At 32.5% G+C, this 17911-nt stretch overlaps 3 protein-coding genes across 4 annotated transcripts; 1 reads left to right on the forward strand and 2 right to left on the reverse strand.

Annotated features, from left to right (window-relative positions):
• Positions 1 to 2717: 2717 nt before the first annotated feature.
• On the reverse strand, positions 2718 to 5682 carry LOC106666302 (charged multivesicular body protein 1b). Its single transcript, XM_014393386.2, has 4 exons — positions 5559 to 5682; positions 5231 to 5475; positions 3243 to 3463; positions 2718 to 3163 (listed from the first exon to the last, which is right to left on the reverse strand). Exons 1-4 carry the CDS (start codon positions 5575 to 5577, stop codon positions 3046 to 3048), a joined length of 603 nt encoding a protein of 200 aa, XP_014248872.1. The 5' UTR covers positions 5578 to 5682; the 3' UTR covers positions 2718 to 3045.
• Positions 5683 to 5826: 144 nt separating this feature from the next.
• Positions 5827 to 11259, forward strand: LOC106666425 (protein downstream neighbor of son homolog). The gene is made up of 8 exons (XM_014393618.2): positions 5827 to 6239; positions 9358 to 9523; positions 9583 to 9719; positions 9778 to 10169; positions 10226 to 10386; positions 10444 to 10647; positions 10702 to 10885; positions 10942 to 11259. Exons 1-8 carry the CDS (start codon positions 6013 to 6015, stop codon positions 11115 to 11117), a joined length of 1647 nt encoding a protein of 548 aa, XP_014249104.1. The 5' UTR covers positions 5827 to 6012; the 3' UTR covers positions 11118 to 11259.
• A 138-nt stretch (positions 11260 to 11397) lies between these two features.
• LOC106666372 (DNA-directed RNA polymerase III subunit RPC4) lies at positions 11398 to 16118 on the reverse strand. 2 transcript variants are annotated; one of them, XM_014393534.2, is made up of 9 exons: positions 15979 to 16118; positions 15713 to 15910; positions 12586 to 12829; positions 12388 to 12517; positions 12246 to 12326; positions 12045 to 12184; positions 11919 to 11987; positions 11716 to 11856; positions 11398 to 11639 (listed from the first exon to the last, which is right to left on the reverse strand). In XM_014393534.2, exons 2-9 carry the CDS (start codon positions 15904 to 15906, stop codon positions 11529 to 11531), a joined length of 1110 nt encoding a protein of 369 aa, XP_014249020.1. In that variant the 5' UTR covers positions 15907 to 15910; positions 15979 to 16118; the 3' UTR covers positions 11398 to 11528. The 2 variants fall into 2 exon arrangements, with proteins under 2 accessions (XP_014249020.1, XP_014249021.1); XM_014393535.2 differs by having other exon boundaries at positions 15713 to 15929.
• Positions 16119 to 17911: the final 1793 nt, after the last annotated feature.

Consider the following 17911-nt stretch of genomic DNA (forward strand, 5'->3'; position numbering starts at 1 on the left):
TTTATTCCTGACGGAACAATCTTGGCGTTTCGTTAATAAACAATAAATACATGAATAGATAAAAATAAATAAATACATAAATAAACCCTCATTAATCGCACTATCCATAACAATGATCATAGCCATCCATGATAGAACATGAAGGGATTTACGGCGTTTTTCATGGATCGGTTTCGAAATGACAGATTTTTTGAAGTTTCAATGTTTGCTGAACGTTTTACCATATTTTTTTAAAATCTGAAACATGATAGCTTTCAGTTTCTGAAAATCTTTTCTTGGCAAAAGGATTTTCAACTAGGTTGTCAATTTCTTCTTGGATAATGGCCAGGATTTTTTAATTAAAACCATTTGGACAATTATGTTCATCCATGTCAGAATTTGAAGGGATTCGCGGCGTTTTTTCATGTATCGGTTTCGAAATGACAGGTTTCTTGAAGTTTCCTGAACGAACTACTCATGTTTTACCATTTTTTTTTTTTTTAATCTGAAACTTGATAGCTTTTAGTTTCCGAAAATCTTTTCTTGGCAAAAGGATTTTCAACTAGCTTGTCAATTTCGAACGTTTTGTTAATTTCACGCATATTGAAAGTACAAAAGCGATTCCTTTACTTTGAGATTTTAGTAAATTTAATAAATTTGTAAATAATTTACGAAAAATACGATTTGTGAAATTCAACCTAATTAAAATATTACTAGTACACCTCTTTACGAAATTTCTTTACTCATTTAATTTTCTCTATTACTACAACTTTTTTCTCCTCCATCGTTGTTGCTGACGTGTTAAAACCTAATTTTAACAAAAGTTAAACTGATTAAAAAATTTGAATTTGAAATAAACGCTAAATAGTAGGACGGTAGTGTAACATGAAATCCTTTACAATGGAAATTTTGGATTTTGCTTTGTAGATACTTAAGAATTGACCAAATTTGAAAGTTTAGGATCTAATGATGGCAGAATTAAATTGTCTACGACTTTCATTCCAAGGATATTTTTGTTTGGATGAGCCGTTTCGGAGGCCTTTACATGTGAAAAATCAACCAGTGAGTTCTTTCTTTGAGAAGTTAGTAAAAATGTCCATTTTCGACTGTCCATTATGCGTATATTAATGGCTCGAATTTATATTTGAGATATTCATACGACGCGAAATTTAATACACTTTCGTTTTGATAAGAAATTTTTCGATACGATACGCTGTTTACGAGCTGTAGGCGAAAAACTGGAAAAAAAAACGAAAATTTCTTGGTTTTCTGACTACCAAAAATTTCCCACACCAAAACTCAACACGTGTTTAGAGAACGATTTCCAGCTTTCCCCCATTGCGTCCAGAAAAATCTTTATTTTACTGGCCTAAAAATATATTTTAAATCTGGTATTCCTGAAGACGAGTTTTCATGCCTTTCATGCAACCTGTCGACCACTCTGGGAATCAATTTCAAGCAGCAAGAGTGAGTGAATTATTTATTTCCTTAAATAAAGGATATAAAATAAGTAATAAATACAATTTAAAAAGTTACTATAAAAATTGAATTTAACAGGTGAATCGTGTTGCTGACAATATATTTTCTGATATAAAACAGCATTATCTTACTGGCACTCTCAAGAATGACACAATTACGCAGAAAACAAACACTTTGAGCCCTGAAGATGATCTCAATAAAGATCTTAATGTTGGCACAATAAAGAAAATGTTTTTCTAAAACCTACATCACACCAGACCGCATTTCACGATCTCTGAATAATCATTGTATTTTCTCTTGACAAAAACAGCATTGCTTGGGCTTTCTTGATTTAGAACAGGCCTTCGATTGAATCTTGTATTCAGGCTTGCTTTGGAAGCTAAAGAAAATTCTCCCTTGTGCGTATTATGTCAGGGAATTGAATTTTCATCTTATTATGTGTATTATGTACACATTAGGACTAGCGTTCCTCAGGGAAGCATACTTGGCCCATTTCTTTTTTCGATATACACAGGAGGGGCGTCGATGGCCTCAAAAATTTAGGCATTGACCCAGCGCTCATTACTGTAAGGTAAAAGTCCTGGGTTTGAATCCAGCAGCCCTGGACTCAAACCCGACACACTTACAAATGAACTTCTTCTTTTTAAATACACTGGCACCTCAATGGCTCACATAGCCTCATAGTTGAAAAACCATTTTAAAATGAAATAAATAAACAAATTCACAACTATTTTTATCGTTAATTTTTAAAATTTATTTAGAAATTATTATTATTAAAAATTAGTATTAAATTTTTACTTATTTTTATTATTATTATTTATTAATAATATTACTAGACTAAAATGGTTTTGGTAATTTATAAATTAATAATTAATCAATTATTATTTATTTACCAACATAATATATAAAGGTTATAGCTTATTTCTCATCACTGAAAGGTAAATGTTCTGGGTTCGAATCCAGTGGCCATGTATTCCAACCCGCCATATAAACATCAGCAACACCAGCACCCCGAGGGTTCATATACCTCATAGTTGAAATACCCTCATAAAAAAAAAAATATATATATTAACATGTTTGATGTGTGACAGAATGTTTTGAAATATATATTTTTACCTTTTTCCTCCAATTTGTTAATTAGGAGTACCCAAGGGAAGCATAGTAAGTAAAAGTTTTTAAAGTAAAATGTTTCACATTTTCCTTTTTTTCCTGTACTCTTTCTTTCTAGGTTAAGAAAATCAATAAATTAAAAACAAAAATGGTGGTGTTTGAAAAAAGCATTTATTTCGTAATGCCTGTTAAAATTGTACAATAACTAATACTTGTGTGGAATTGTCAATGAACAATATTAAATACAAATAAACAAAAGTGAAGACGGCTTTTAATTATGAAATTTATTTAACAAAAAAAGAAAAGAAAAGGCTTTATACAACTTATATTATTCTCAAATTGAGAATTAAAAAAAAAAAATTTATTTTAAATTCATTCTCCGCTTATGCCTAACAATATCACAATGTATAAAGATGCATAGGCAAATGTTTTAAATTTTTACATTATTTTTAAAATAGTTGTTTGATGGAAATAAGCTCATTCAGCTTGCCTGAGGCGAGCGAGGCGCTGCGAGAGCTCGTCCTGTTCTTGTGACGCCTGAGTCGAAGCGCCGATTGTTCGTCCAGGCTGGGGCAATTCCATATTTAACTCAAGTCTAAAAAAAAATGTCAATGTGCCGTTTTATATTAAAATTGTTCAGATAATACAAGACTGAAATTTGGAAAAATACTGACCCAGCTTCGTCTGCGACTTGTTGTAGCAAATTGTCGACATCGTTCTGAGGAACCGATGTTGTAACAGTCTGCGACATTGTGTTCTCCATGTATGAACTCTGGACGTCGAGGTCTTCGAATTGGTTTTCGAATTTGTCCATGAGCGATGAAATCTTTTCGAGGTTCATGCTCTTCATGGCGGCATCCATCGCCTTGACGACACCGGCCATCGACTGGGTCACCTTTAAATTTTAAAACATTCAATTAGTTAATATTAATTTTCAAAATAGTGGAATAATCTGCTTTCAATGCTGTTGTCAAATTCTAGATCTTCCTGATGATAAATTAAAATAAAGAATTTCTCCTGAGAATAAGTAATAACCAATTGTGATTTTGATGAACCAAATCAAATACGTTCATGACATGGCCGATTCTAAGTCAGGTGTGATCATCATCCCTAACTTAGAAAACTTGATAGTGACTACCATGAATTACATGAGACCATCACTTATACACAAAACTAGCAAGGAACTGAATGATCAAAGATAATTGAGTTTCAATTCAAGTAAAAGTTGTGATGATACAAATTGTCTAAACAGTTACTTTATCATTGTCTTCATCAACCAGGCAACTTCTGAAGATGGTGTCTGGTAAGATAAAACAAGCGTGAAACAGGATGATCAAAGATGATTGAGTTTTACTTCCAGAAAAACTGTAGTGATGCAAATTTTTGGCAAGTTATTTCATCACCTTTATTAACCAACTCACGTCTGAAAGACAATATCAGTAAGAATCGGCACGATCAGTTACAATCAAGTTACAATTCCGGTAAAAGTTGTGCTGCTGAAAACTTAGTAAAGTTAATTTATCACTATCTTAATTGACCAACCAGCGACTGAAAATAAAATATGACATACAAAACCAGATTATCTTCCCTGTTATGATGATAATATTTTTATAATTGGTTACTTCATAATGATCATTGATCAGCCTATCACTAAAGATGGTGTCTGATATTATAAAACAAGCTAGAAACAGAATGATCTAATGAGCTTTACTTCCAGTCAAAGTTGTGTTGATGTAAACTTTTTAAATAGTTGTTTCATCATGTCATTATACAAATCCAGGAAATTCAGATGACGATCAAAATAGAATTCTAGCAAATATTTTGATGATGGCTAAGTTTTAAAACAGTTTTCTTCGTCATAATTATTACCAAACAAAGATGGTGTTTTTGGCAGATAAATCCAATACAAATGAAGATGGTCAAAAATTGTCTAATCATATTATAATAAATTTTAATATAATAAAATTTTTGTTAAAGAAACTTTTTTAAATAGTCGCTTCATATTGGCATTAGACAAATCCAGGAACATCAGATGATTGGCTATGATCAAGCTACTATTCCAGCAAATGCTTTAATAAAACCTACTCTTAAAAAGTTTTCTCCATCATGATTATCATCAAACAAAGATGGGGCCTGTCAGACAAATTCCCAATGAGAATCAGGATGATAAAATTACAAACCTATACTTATGATCATTTCATCATGGGACAATACACAAATCCAGGAGAATAAGATGTTTAGTAATGATCAAACTACAATTCCAGCAAAAGTTTTGATGATGCATACTTTTGGAGTGTTTCTTCATAATGATCATCACCCAACAAAGATGGTGTCTCACACATAAATCCAACCAGAATCAGGATGATAAGGGAATACAAATCTATACTTATAATCATTTCATCGTGGAACAATACACAAACCAGTAGAATAAGATTATTGGCAATGATCAAACTACAATTCAAGCAAAAGTTTCAATGATATTTATGAAGTGTTTCTTCATAATGAACATCACAAGGCAATCAGGAGGAGGTTTCACAATTTACTGTGAGACATGTCAGGCCGTATCATCATTCATCGCTGTCATGTAAACTTATAGTTTTAATGTTTGTTTACATAAGAAAAATGTTAAAATGAAGAGAACATAGTATAAAACGTGTAGAACCTTTCTCGTCGTGAGGGCCGTCTGGACTCTGCTGGCGACAGCATCCACCCTCGCGCTCATCCTGAGGTAGTTGACAGACTGATTCTTCTGCCTGATGGCGTTTTCTGCGTGGATCCTGGCCACTTCCAGGTTGCCTTTTTGTATAGCTTTTTTCGCCTTGAGCTTTTCGGTCTTTTCCTCTTTCTCGCACCTCTTTGAATTCCTCTCGAGCTCCTTGACAGCGAACTTGAGGTTGAACAAGTGGTCTGGGTTGTAAATGGGATAAGGAAACTTTTTTCCAACGTTCTAATGAATCTGTACAAGCTTATTGTTTCATGTAAAAGGATACTTTCCATTGCGGAGCTCATATTCTGTAAAAGTTAATAAATTATCGTTAAAAAAAAAATAAAGAATATACACTGGTCTTTCTTTGATGTCGATTAACCGATTAGTCACCTCCTAGAAGTGTTCAGAATGATAAGCGTCAAGGCAGTGGATAACCGTGATAGTTTATAAATAGATTTTTAACCAATTTATATTCATCATCAGTCAGATTATAAATTAAACTCCAATTAATTTTAAATTTTGATATTTTAAAAATTCCTGGAGTTTCGATTCTTTTGATTTTTAAGGAACAAATTTCTCATATTGACTGATGAGGCATAGGTTGATTTTTGGCGGTTTGTTTGTTTACAACCGAGGTTTCAATTTCGTATTGCTAGTTGTGACCCTCTGGAATCTGGATCGACATTTTGGTCAATTTTGACTTTTTAATAATTTCGATTACAATTTTTAAATATGAAATGGACGAAACTGACGCGATGACATCTCCCCAGAAGTCGACGACACCGGTCCGGGCACTGCCCCGGACGCCTCCTCAGTGGAAAAAGCCGGACGACGTTATGAAACTCCACAGGCTCAAATTGAGGAAAAACGCCCTCGCAGCACGTCTGAACAGCGACCAGCCTCATTCCAAGCCCTCGGCGAACGTCTCACCCCAGAATAAAACAAAACGGAAAAATCCTTTTAAGTATGTAAAACATAAATACCATTTTCTATGTGTAGCCTATGAAATATTCAGGTCTAATATCACTTACTTTTACTAACATTACGTAAAATTTTATTCGTCAAACTTTCATTATTTGCAATGGTCCTATTTCTTCCAGGTACTTCTGCATAGCAGATCTATAGTCTGGTTGTAGAGCCCTGCTCTGCTTCATTGCCGAATATGCAACATCTTATGTTCATGGATGTCATTTTTTCCAGATCTTGTGTCTGCATCTTCTTTTTTGTTTTCTTTCGTTCTTTCTCTCAAATCTTACGAAAATAATCTTTTTTCCCTGCGAGATTTTTGTAATGCTTGACACCATTAATCTATAAAAATGTCTATGATATTCGATATCGCAGGTGATTTAAAGATTTAATTTGAAATGAACAATCTAATTGGTTTGATAAAAATAACTTGTACCTGAACATTAACAAATTTTATAAAAATCTTAATCCAATTATATTTACTGATAATATTTACGATATAAATTTAAATGAGCAAAAATCAATAAAAGATTTAGGAGTCATCTTTGACACAACTTTATCTTTTACTGATCATATAAATGCAATTGTAAATAAAATCGTAAAACTGCTAGGATTCTTAAAAAGAAACTCCAAGGATTTCAACAATTAAATTGTATAAAAACTCTATACGTTTCAATTATTCGCTATATTCTTGAGTTCAACTCTCCAGTTTGGTCTCCAAGTTATCTCAAATACATCAAAAAACTTGAAAAAGTTCAAAGTAGGTTTTTAAGATTCTTAGCCTATAAATTACACTTAAACTTAGACTATATAAATTATGATGAACTAAGAGCTGTGATGGAAATTAATCTCCTTAAAATAAGAAGAGATATTTATGATATTATATTTTTATAAAAATTGTTAAATTTTATTATAGAAAGCCCTGAGCTTCTGCAACAATTTTATTTAAATGTTCCTTTGAAATTAACTAGACATAAAAATCTATTTTCTATCTCTTTCTGTAAAACTATTTATTAACAGGACCTATTATCAGAGCATGTAGGAAGATGAATTCAGTAGAGAGTAGAGGTTGATCTATTCTGTAATAGTTTTACAGAATTTGGCATTTTCCTGGCTGCAAAAACCACATTTAAAATCATTTTTATTTTTCTTCTTTTAATACACTAACATTTGTTGACAAAAACTCTAATACCAAGTCAATTAATTAAGGTTTTTAGTTGAGATAAAGAAGTCAGTGTCACGAGCGGGATTCAAACTCACGACCTTCGGCTAGATACGCCGCTGCTCTTCCACTTGAGCTACCGTGACCTCGATCCACTCAGACACTAACTTCCCATCTCAACCCCACATTTTGAATTTTCCCTCCTTTTTGCCATTTTTCAAATGTCTCAAAATTTTGTCACAACTAAAAACCTTAATTAATTGAAAGATATTAATTGGTCAAGCAGACCACGAAAACTAGTGAACCTAATACCAAGGTTGAAACAGGGTTTAATTATTTTTCGATGGCTTGATCATCCTCCCTTAGACCATCTGTTCTCTCTTGGCCAGACATCATCTTGTACCAGCCACTGACAAAATTACCTAGGCAACACTATTAGAAAAATGTTATTGGGTTGTCAGGAAAATAATTCAGGTTTTCTTTCAATTACCCCTCTGTATAATAAACTGTTTATGTTTGATGGTTTATTCTTTTGTACGAATGTCAACATTTTTTATTCCTCTTCCAGACAAAAATGTTTGTTTACCTCAGTAGAAATTCGTTGCTTGGGAATATTTCAGTCTTTACTGAGATGTCAATGCGTGATTTTTGCATCATTTTGTTTTACGAGTTTAAACTCAGTTTTGGTGCCCAAATGGCCAGAAAAGTAATGAAGTCTGAGGCAGTGTGAGTGAGAGCACCGTTACGGGATGGTTTAGAAAATTAAGGAGACTAGCCTTAAAGAAAAAGGTCGAGGAAGGATTTCTTCTGTAAATGATGACATTCTGAGCTTTGGTCTAAGAAAATCTCAGATCTGTTTGAGAACTTGCTGAGAATCTTTCAGTTAGCAAATTAACCGTTCGGTGACCACCATAAGGCAATTGGAAAGGTGAAAAAGCTTGAAAGTTGGGTTCCTCATGCATTAAACGGCCGTCAAAAAAATCATCATTATAAAGTTTGCACAACACATCTTTGCCAAAGCAGAAACAAACTTTTTCTTCATAGAATTGTTATTTCTGATGAAAAGTTGATTCTCATGACAGTAAACATTTTGGACAGTAGCTCAACTTTATTTTCCAAAGGCACCAACTCAACAAAATTTTGAGAAAATAAGTTTGGTTATAAAATGAAAAAACAAAATATTTACACATGGGCAATTATATTGTCCCTGTTGGGGTATATGAAATAGAATTCAAATTAAAAACCTAGAAAATATTGTTTTCGACAAAACATTGGAGTTAGGTACGAGCTATTTTTTCTAGCGAACCTGCCACAAATCAAGAGGATTTTTGTTACCAACTAATAAATGTTTTTATGAAAAATATGTTTGGCATTTATGATGTTCTTGGGTTGCTGCTCGAATTGCGCTTAATATCACGTTTTTCAACTTTGCAAGGAGATTTTACTAAGAAAAATTCTAACAAATGTAAAAATGAGTAAGTCCTTGGAATACTTACAAAATAAGGCAACTTTGGTGAAATACCCAAAAATTTTAATGGAAAAGTCGTTGCACGAGCCACAATTGACTATTCAAAAAACATGAGTTTTGCCATTTGCTATTCTTTCAGCAGCTACTGTGTATTTGGAAGCATCGGAAATTTTATCTTGTGGAAAATTTAATTTAGTTTGCAAAATAAAAGTCAGATTTGTATTTTAATGATGCCATAATTGAGAAATTACTATTTTATGCAAAAATCTGAGTTTAGACTACAATCACAAAAATGTTAATATCTCAGGAAAGAATCAACATAGAAACCTTGTTCTGCTGGCACTGAACTACATTTTATTTAGTGAATCCACCAGGGCAGTATTGACATTTAAGCCTGTAACATCCCATGCATAGTTCAGATGTGTAAATAAAAAAATAATAAAAAGTTGCATATTTTCATGAATATTTATTATTTGTTTCAATCAGGAGAGTTGACGTAACGAGCACATCCCCGGTTTCAAAGAAAACCAAAAACTCAGCACCTCAAGATAAAAATGACGAATCACTGTTTCAGCTGTTGGGTCTCAATGCTACAGAATCAGTCGCCAGGGATTTAAGTTGCCTTAAATTTGAACCCAGCGAAGATACATTAGTAATTCGACTGTTTTTTAGGGTTATTTATGGATTTATTTATAAATTTGTGGTTTTCAGAAAACTGATAATAAAGTGACGGTTAATGAACTGCCGATTGATTGGTCTTTAAGGTATAAATTGAGATTTATCTCAGTCCGGCAATTCCCTTGGACAGAAACGCTGAAAACTTGCGAAGAAGCTTCAGGCATTACTGGGTGTGTTGAATTGACGTTTTAAACACATCCAGGAATTTATTTGTATCCATTTTATTAGATTTGTGAGATGCGTCGAAAGCGGAGGCGGCGGCTGCCTTGGGCTTGATACGAGCCCGAATGCCAATTTTCACCAGTGCTGCTTATACTGGCAGCACCCAAATCTTACCTGGGTCGACTTGTTCCCAAGGACGCGGGCGAGGAAATCCGACTACGGGAAGACACCAGCTTTGTCATCTTATCCGGAGGTGAAGGAAAGCCTTCATCGAGACTGGTCAGAGAGTTTCAGGTCACTTTTTCAATTATTGAGGGCCAGGCATTGCCCTTATTTCTACATGGTTTCGAATACCGTAAACTGTGTTTTTCGAGCTGCCGGGATCAACGGGTGTACTGAAACCAACGTCATGATATCACCGACTACAAGGGGATTCAGAAAACTTTTAACAGATGATGGTATAAAATTCTAGCTTTATTTATTTACATAAATTATTAACTTGAAAATGGAATAGGTGTGCAGTTTACCATGCCTTTGAAAAGAAAAACAAAAAGAGTTTCAGAAGAATTTGGAGAAGAAGAAGAAGATGAAAATGAAAAACCGAACGAGACAAGTCAGTGGCTTGCAAGTCTGGGCGTCGCTGAAGAAGAAATTAGAAAAATTAATAAGTCCGAGGTAAATTTGATAATTAAAAAGATTTAATTTTTATATTAACATTTATTTTGTTTGCAGGAAATGCATTATTTAAAAGCAGAAAAAAAAGACGACGGAAATGAAGAATCTCTCTTATACATTGAAGGTTTTGAAGTTCAAGGGCTTTTCAACTTCTTAATAAACTGCCGTTCTCTCATCGCCATGACGGGCCCATTGATGGGGATCCCGCCGACCCTCTTATCACCTGTAGCCTTCTGCGGAGGGTCTCTTATGTCACTAAAGGTTAAACAAATATTTGCAACAAACCATACAGTTGTTTAATTAAAATGAGTCCAGGTGCGACAAAGCAACGTGCAAATCAATAAGGAAAACTATCATTCCGTCGAAATTATCGGGCCGATACTGCCGCACGCGATACACAATTTGTGCAACATACTTGAAAACAGCATCGACAGCTTTTCAGTGACGTTTGCTAATTTGGATACTACGAAGGCCTTCACCACTGCCTCCTTACCGATGGGTAACCCAAGTGGAAATAAGTTTGAACTGATTTTGATTCGATATTTTAATTTTTAGATTTTCAAAAATTAGAAGGAAGTCCAAGTAAGGTTGGGAAGTCGGGCCAGGCGTTTAGCGTCGAGAGCCTCAACGATTGCGGCCTCAAACCAAGAATTTTATCTCGGTTCTGCTCCGAGTTCGTCTCCTCGTTCGATAGTCTCAAATTCGCCAATGATTCATACATTTGTTCCTGACTTGTGCAATATTAACTTATTGTTTACTATTTTTTCACGAATATCAACAATAAATGATTATTTGTTTTGTTTAACAATCTTTTATGTTAGAAACCTTTATAGTAGAACTTTCCATAAGTGGACGCTATTTAAGAATAGGATTTTACCCACTTATTAGAATTTATTTTATATATTTACATGGTTGTTCTTTCATTACTAAAAAAAGAAAAAAAAGTATTTCCAATAAATAAGCCAGTAAACATAACAATAACATTTTATTCAAAGGAACACAAGTATAAAATATTTGTATTTATAATTACACACTTTTTACAAAGGAAGATTTCAACAATGGAACTAATTTACATTACAAGGAACTGCGACATGTAAAAATAATAATCTTTTTTATTATATACAATTTTAATTAATTAATTTTCAGAGAAGTGATTCCCATTCTGGAGTTACTAACAACCTGGTAGCGACCCTTCCTAGGTTCACCATGTTCCCTTCTTTTATATCTTCGTTAAGATTGACGCTTATAAGATCCTGGGTTATTTAAAAATAAATAAAATTACAATTAGTTTTAAAAGTTTTTTTTTTTTTTTTTTAATAAATTGAGTACCTGTCTAAAAGAAGCTTGTGTTGCAGGGTCGACGGAGAGTTTGACGTCTCCTAAAAGCAGCCTAGTCCTCCCTGATTTTCGTATTTGTAAAGTGCCTATCCTGCCGGTTGGAAGCGTTCTCAAAACGTACTTTTCCGACTCCTATTTAAATAATTAATTAATTGAGGATCTTCACTTTAAAAAAAAATGTATGTATAATGTACCTCATCATTTTTCTGTCCAGTCGTTTTATACTGGTTGTCCAATTTAAGCCCTGGTACGCATGTTGGGATCTAAAAAAAGTTAATTATTAAAATATTTACAACAACGGAAAAATAGACAGTTCTTACTTGTAAAAAGACGAAGTTCTTTTCAGAAGATGAAGTCATCAATTGCGATATAGTGAGCGGTTTCAACTGATTTAGGTCAAATGGTTTTTCTTCTATTTCTAAACCGTTTTCCGCAGGTTCAACTCCTGGTTCTTGTTTGACTGTCCAAGAAAAAAATTTTATCAGAAAAATCTCGAGTTAAATTGTAACCATATGCATTACTTTTTACACCGTTCGGTAATGTCTCAATTGGTTTTTCTAATTTCTTAATCACTGGCTCTTCCTCTTTGACTGTTAGTTTACCTGTATAAAATTATTTAAATTTATTATTGTTTCTTTAATTGTATAATCAAAAAAATATTACATTCTTGAAGAGGAAGTTGAATAGGACAGTATTCCAAGTCGGGCTTAAATTCTGGATCATCGATGAAATCATCACACAGGAGTTCCTTCATTACCTTCTCCTCTTCTTCTTTATCGACTTTAACATGTGCCTGAAAATCATTAGAATTGATTTTTTTTTTACATTTAAAACCCGAGCAAACTTTAGTTATAAATTTACATTTAATTTGATCTTTGGTTTTGGCATGAAATTAGAGGCTTCGCTGCTGCTCGTGTTCGACCTCCAACCAGACGACTTTATAGTTGGTGCCAAGCCTTCGGAGAAAATTCCGCTGTTCTGTACAAAGTTTGGGTTGCGTCTTCCTCTGCCTCGTCCTCTTTCGGCCCCCCGTGCGGGCACAGGTCCTGGAACGCTCGGCTTTCCATTTACATTCGTCTTGTCTTCTTGTTTTCCATCCTTCTCCCTGTTTAATTTTAAAAAAATTATATTTTATAAACAGCGATTATACGTGAATGGAGTAAACAAATTATGTATATTTTCAAAATAATAATTCTTGTATATTTCTTTGCCCTTAATAAAATTTTAGCCAGTTTTGTAATCTAATTATTTATTTCTATTAAAATTTCATGTTTAATACTATCATAAATTCACTTCTTTCAGCCAGTTGCTATTTAATTCGCTACAATTTAACTCAGGTTTCAATGTTAAGGAGTGGATGATCGCTCAGAAGAAGTGGTAGTACGAAAGTGCAAGGTCAGGACTAAAAAACGAAACAGTTCCATTTGGAAAAACATTTGTAGAAAAAGAAAAAATTGTAGTTTCTGGAGATTGTCTTTTGAAAACAAACGAGACTTTAAAGCCTGCAGTATGAAAAATTTGAGTTTTTTAAGTACAGTGAAACTTCCCTTAATCCTCTAAAAAGCAGAAACCCCTCTTGAATGAAAAAACTCTATTTCCCCAGTGTCTTCCCATTTGTTTCTTAACATTATAATCATCCCAATTAATTATTATTTTTATCTAAGTTTTTTTGTTGGTTGAGATAAAAAATTATTGAAAAATTTTACATGTAAAAAAAAAGACAAAAAGGGGAAAAATTTGAATGGCTGTAGGTTGAGATGAGGAGTTGGTGTCCGACGGGATTGGAGTCACAATAGCTTAAGCAGTTTGAGCAGCTGTATATTGAGCTGAAGGTCGTGGGTTCGAATCCCGCTTGTTACACTAATTTTTTATCTCAACAAAAAAACCTTAGATAAAAATAATAATATGGTAGATTATGACCACAAAGTAAATATGGATTAATTTATTAAAATCATCTATAAAGGTTACACCCCAATAACAGACACAGTTTTTTGGTTATATTCTGATTCTAAAACTTTACCAAAAGCAGACTACAGAAAATGAATGTTTTGTTCGCTTTCTAATATTTTCCTAATTTAGCTTTTGATTATTTTTGATTGCGAAGTACTTCTTTATTTGACACTTAAAGAAAAAATTAATATAATTAAAGTGAGAAAGTGAAAAACTAAGTGTGTGAGGCCTGGCTATCAAGTTTGCCTGATGGATTCCAGTTCAGGACAAGTGAAATTCTAAGGAATAAAAAGGAACTGTTAAACAAGTAAAAATAAACATGAACTGAAGAAGGAAGGAAACATTTTTCCAAATATTGAAACGGCCAATACCGCAGGTTTTTCCTAAAATATCTAGTTCAGCCATAAGACCAGGACTTAAATGGTTTTGCCATGTTTGGGCTTGTAAAATACCACTGTCTGGTCTGTTTTGGTTTGCTTATCTGAGAAAAGGCTTTTGAAATTGCAAAACATTTAGACATACAGAATTTAAAGCATTAAAAGGTTGGCTCGACAAATTTAGAACACAGCTTAAGATTTCTTTAAAGACCATTAGTCTGGTAATCTTACAAGGGAGTGATCAGGTCGGTGTGAATCCTTTGGACCAAACTTTTTTTGGTGATTCTACACTCCAAAATCATTGGACACATATTTACCACTTCTTGTGAATAAGCCCTGGTCTCGCAAAAAATTTTTTTTGGAATGTTGAAATTTTCCGTTTTTTAATATTTTTATTTCATCATTCTACTCCAAATCATCTATGTGAACATATCATTTTTCAGCATTTTTTATGTAGATTACAATAAAAATATAGTAAAATCTAAGTATTTATCAATAACTAAAAATAATACCAGAAAATTTCTAAAAAAACAAATATTTTCAAGTAAACTAGGTCAGTTTTTTTTTCGTGAAACTAATATGAAATTTTGTAAAATGAAATTATTTATCATCTCTAGAGAATAAATATATAAATTTTTATTTGAATTTAAATTTATCAATTTTTGACCCCTAAATTTTTTTCAATTTTAAGAAGTCATTATCGGACATCTGATTTAACTGGCTAAAAGGATTTTAACGTCAAACATACCATTTGTAAGTATACGAATGTAGCTTTTTAATGATGTACATACCATAAAAATATATAAAAGAGTTCTATAAGAAAATACAAAAATAGGAAAATTATTTCTCAGAAATTAACTTTTTTAAGGGAAATAATAGCCCAATTTTAATGTTTGATACAGTTATAAAATACACTTGACAATTACTTTAAGAAGAAAGTATCAACCATGAAAATCGGTTTATTGGGTTATTAGGAAAACAATAATGTTGGAGCTTGCATTAGGAAGTCAGTCACACAGAAGGAAGTCAAAATTATCAGTCAAAAAATGTATTTATACCGATTTCCCCAAAAGTTCGTACTAAGGGGCAACGATCACGACAATGAGATCAAACCCAAGTTTGGACCATGTGCACTTTGCTTACAGAATCTTTGTTAAAATACCCACACAAAAAAAAGCTGTGCTTTGTTTATTTATCTTTTTAAATCATTCCAAATTAAAACCTTCTGTCTTAGAACTTTTTTTTAAATGTTAACCAACAATGAAATAAATAATACTTTTTTAATCTATAAATAACCATTTATGCTCAATTAATTAAATTTACTTTCTATTTATAATTTTTATTAATATTTAATTTATTTTTAGTTTCTCTTGTGCCTATGTTCTTGCGCTTCTATTAAATATATAAACGATTCACTGGGGTTGCTTTTCGGATGCATTTTGAACGTTCAGCCATTTTTGGAGGCCGCCAATGCTGAAACATGAATCGCCAGCAAGAATAAGATGATTGGCGCTGGTCAAACTTGTGCCGCAGGCAAAATAATATCGCACAATCATAAATTTAATGTTGTGCCACTTTTCAGAAGGTTTGTAGATTTTAAACCAAGAGATCTTTCACGTTTACTACTCGAAATGTTTTTGTTACCTTGTACAATTACTTACTCTGCTTTTTTCCTCGTTACGTTCAGATTCGGTACAAAAACTTTACGAGTCTTACTCTCGCCCAGGGGGTTTGCGACTATGTCGCGGAACTCGGACAGCTTCAGGTCCCGTGGCGTCCTGAAACTGGGCAGTCGTTTGTAGGCGGCTTGCACCTCAGCCTTGACTGAGACCCGTGGGGCCTGATCTCCAGGCATTGTCCTGAAAATAAAACCAAACACTTGTTTTTCATTTAAACTAAAAACTTAGTTTAATCAATGCCAACTTACAACTTAAAAAAAAAAAAGCTATCTGCCCATAAAAAACATGAACGAAGAAAGTGAATGACAGAAAGTTATAGAGTCCCGTGTACGAGCTTAAATCAACTACATACCAGTCGGACTCGTCTTACCTGCTGTGAGGTTATCAGGTTATACGCAAGGTGCGGCAATCTCGTATTTTAGAAGGTCCATAAAAAAAAGTATTATTTTAAATTATTTTATAATTTTATTTTATTTGTAAATTTGCTAACTTTTATAATAAAAAATGTATGATTATTTTACAATAGCGTTAATCAATTAAACTTGATTAAAAAAAGCTTTATTTAACTTGCATGTTAATATCCCTCGTTTTACTCAAACGCATTTCAGCTTACGCCATTTTAAGTGTGTCTGTGTGATTCTGTCAAGTGGATGACTAGCGATCAATAAAGATCAAATAAAAAAATTAATTGGTGTTTAGCATATTTTTTTATTTTCAATTTTGTGGAATTTATGCACATTTATGGCTTGTTAAGTATATTTACTTTAAACAGACAAAACTATGAAAAATTGTAATAATCATAAATAATGATATTTAAAGACAATAAATAAATACATTAAAAAAATTAAATGAAACTATTTAAAACTTGTTAGTGGCTGTTGGCCTTTTAGTCAGTGAAAACATGTTAAACTGACCAGCACCAAAGACTATTGACTAGGCCTATCTACTCTGTCAAGAGTTTAAGCTTTGCTCAAACAAATTTCAGCTCTACGCCATCTTCAATGTGTCTGAGTGATTCTGACAAGTTATGTACAAATTAGTGATTTGTGATTTTTTTTAAAGAGGCACACAAGGCTCAACACCATTGAGTGAATCCAAATAACTGTAAAATCCTTATCTAGCCATGAATATTTTTTGTTATTATTATTTCTTTTATTGGCATCACATCATCATTACTAGTAAAACAACCCTGTTTCCTCCAAGAATCAGAACAAGAGATTTCTCCCTCTTACAGCACAATTCTCATATTGAGTGACATTTCCTACACACTCTCTATATGGAGCCAAGGAATTGCACCCTTTCTTTAAATGCCGGACATATACACATGCTTTGGCCTGAAAGTAAGTGCCCATGTGTTAACCTCCCAACGCTTGTCCATAATCGGTTGAGGATGACCCTTCTTCTACAAGTCTGATCTTCTAAGGACCACTTATTGTCAGTGTTCTTGATCCAGAACTTAATGTTAAATGCATACATCGGTATATAAATGCAAAACTTTATCTAAATAAAGTATTTCTTTTATTCTTCTTCAATTCATGTGATACAGCTCAATATTCTTAATTAATCAAAGCCAAATAAATACAATTAAATTAATTATTTCAATAAGCTATAATAGTCTGTTAATAACTTGTAGTTAATAATGACATGTAAGGAATTAAAAATAATTAAATATTAGACAATGCTGTTTTTGTTATATTATTATTTGTTACTGTTGTAATTAACCCCATTTACGCAGATAAAACTATGAAATAATGACGATAATGTAAATATTATAATTGATAAATTCATTTTGAATGAATCAAAGACAAAAATAATTTGATTAATGTAAATTTAAAGCATATTTTAATAAATTATGTCTTTTAAGAACTTGTAATTAATAATTGTGTTTATTAATTTAAAATAATTATGTGTAAGACTTAGAAGTATTTATTTTTGTTTAAAACATTGTACATATTTGTAAGTAAATACAAACTAAATTAATGAAAGATTCTTGTAATTTAAAAAAAAATCAGGAGCAAAATGTGTATTTAAATAACGCCTCACACTTAAATCGAACTATAATAAACATATTATTAGTTTAAGTATAAATTATTTATTACATATGTATTATTTATATTTGACATAATTTATGCTTTTTGTGTTATATGTTAAAGTAATCTTATGAGCTTTTGGCTTTTCCAT

This window comes from Cimex lectularius, unplaced genomic scaffold (assembly GCF_000648675.2).
Source record: "Cimex lectularius strain Harlan isolate CLEC.00 unplaced genomic scaffold, Clec_2.1 scaffold236, whole genome shotgun sequence".
Lineage (NCBI taxonomy): Eukaryota > Metazoa > Arthropoda > Insecta > Hemiptera > Cimicidae > Cimex > Cimex lectularius.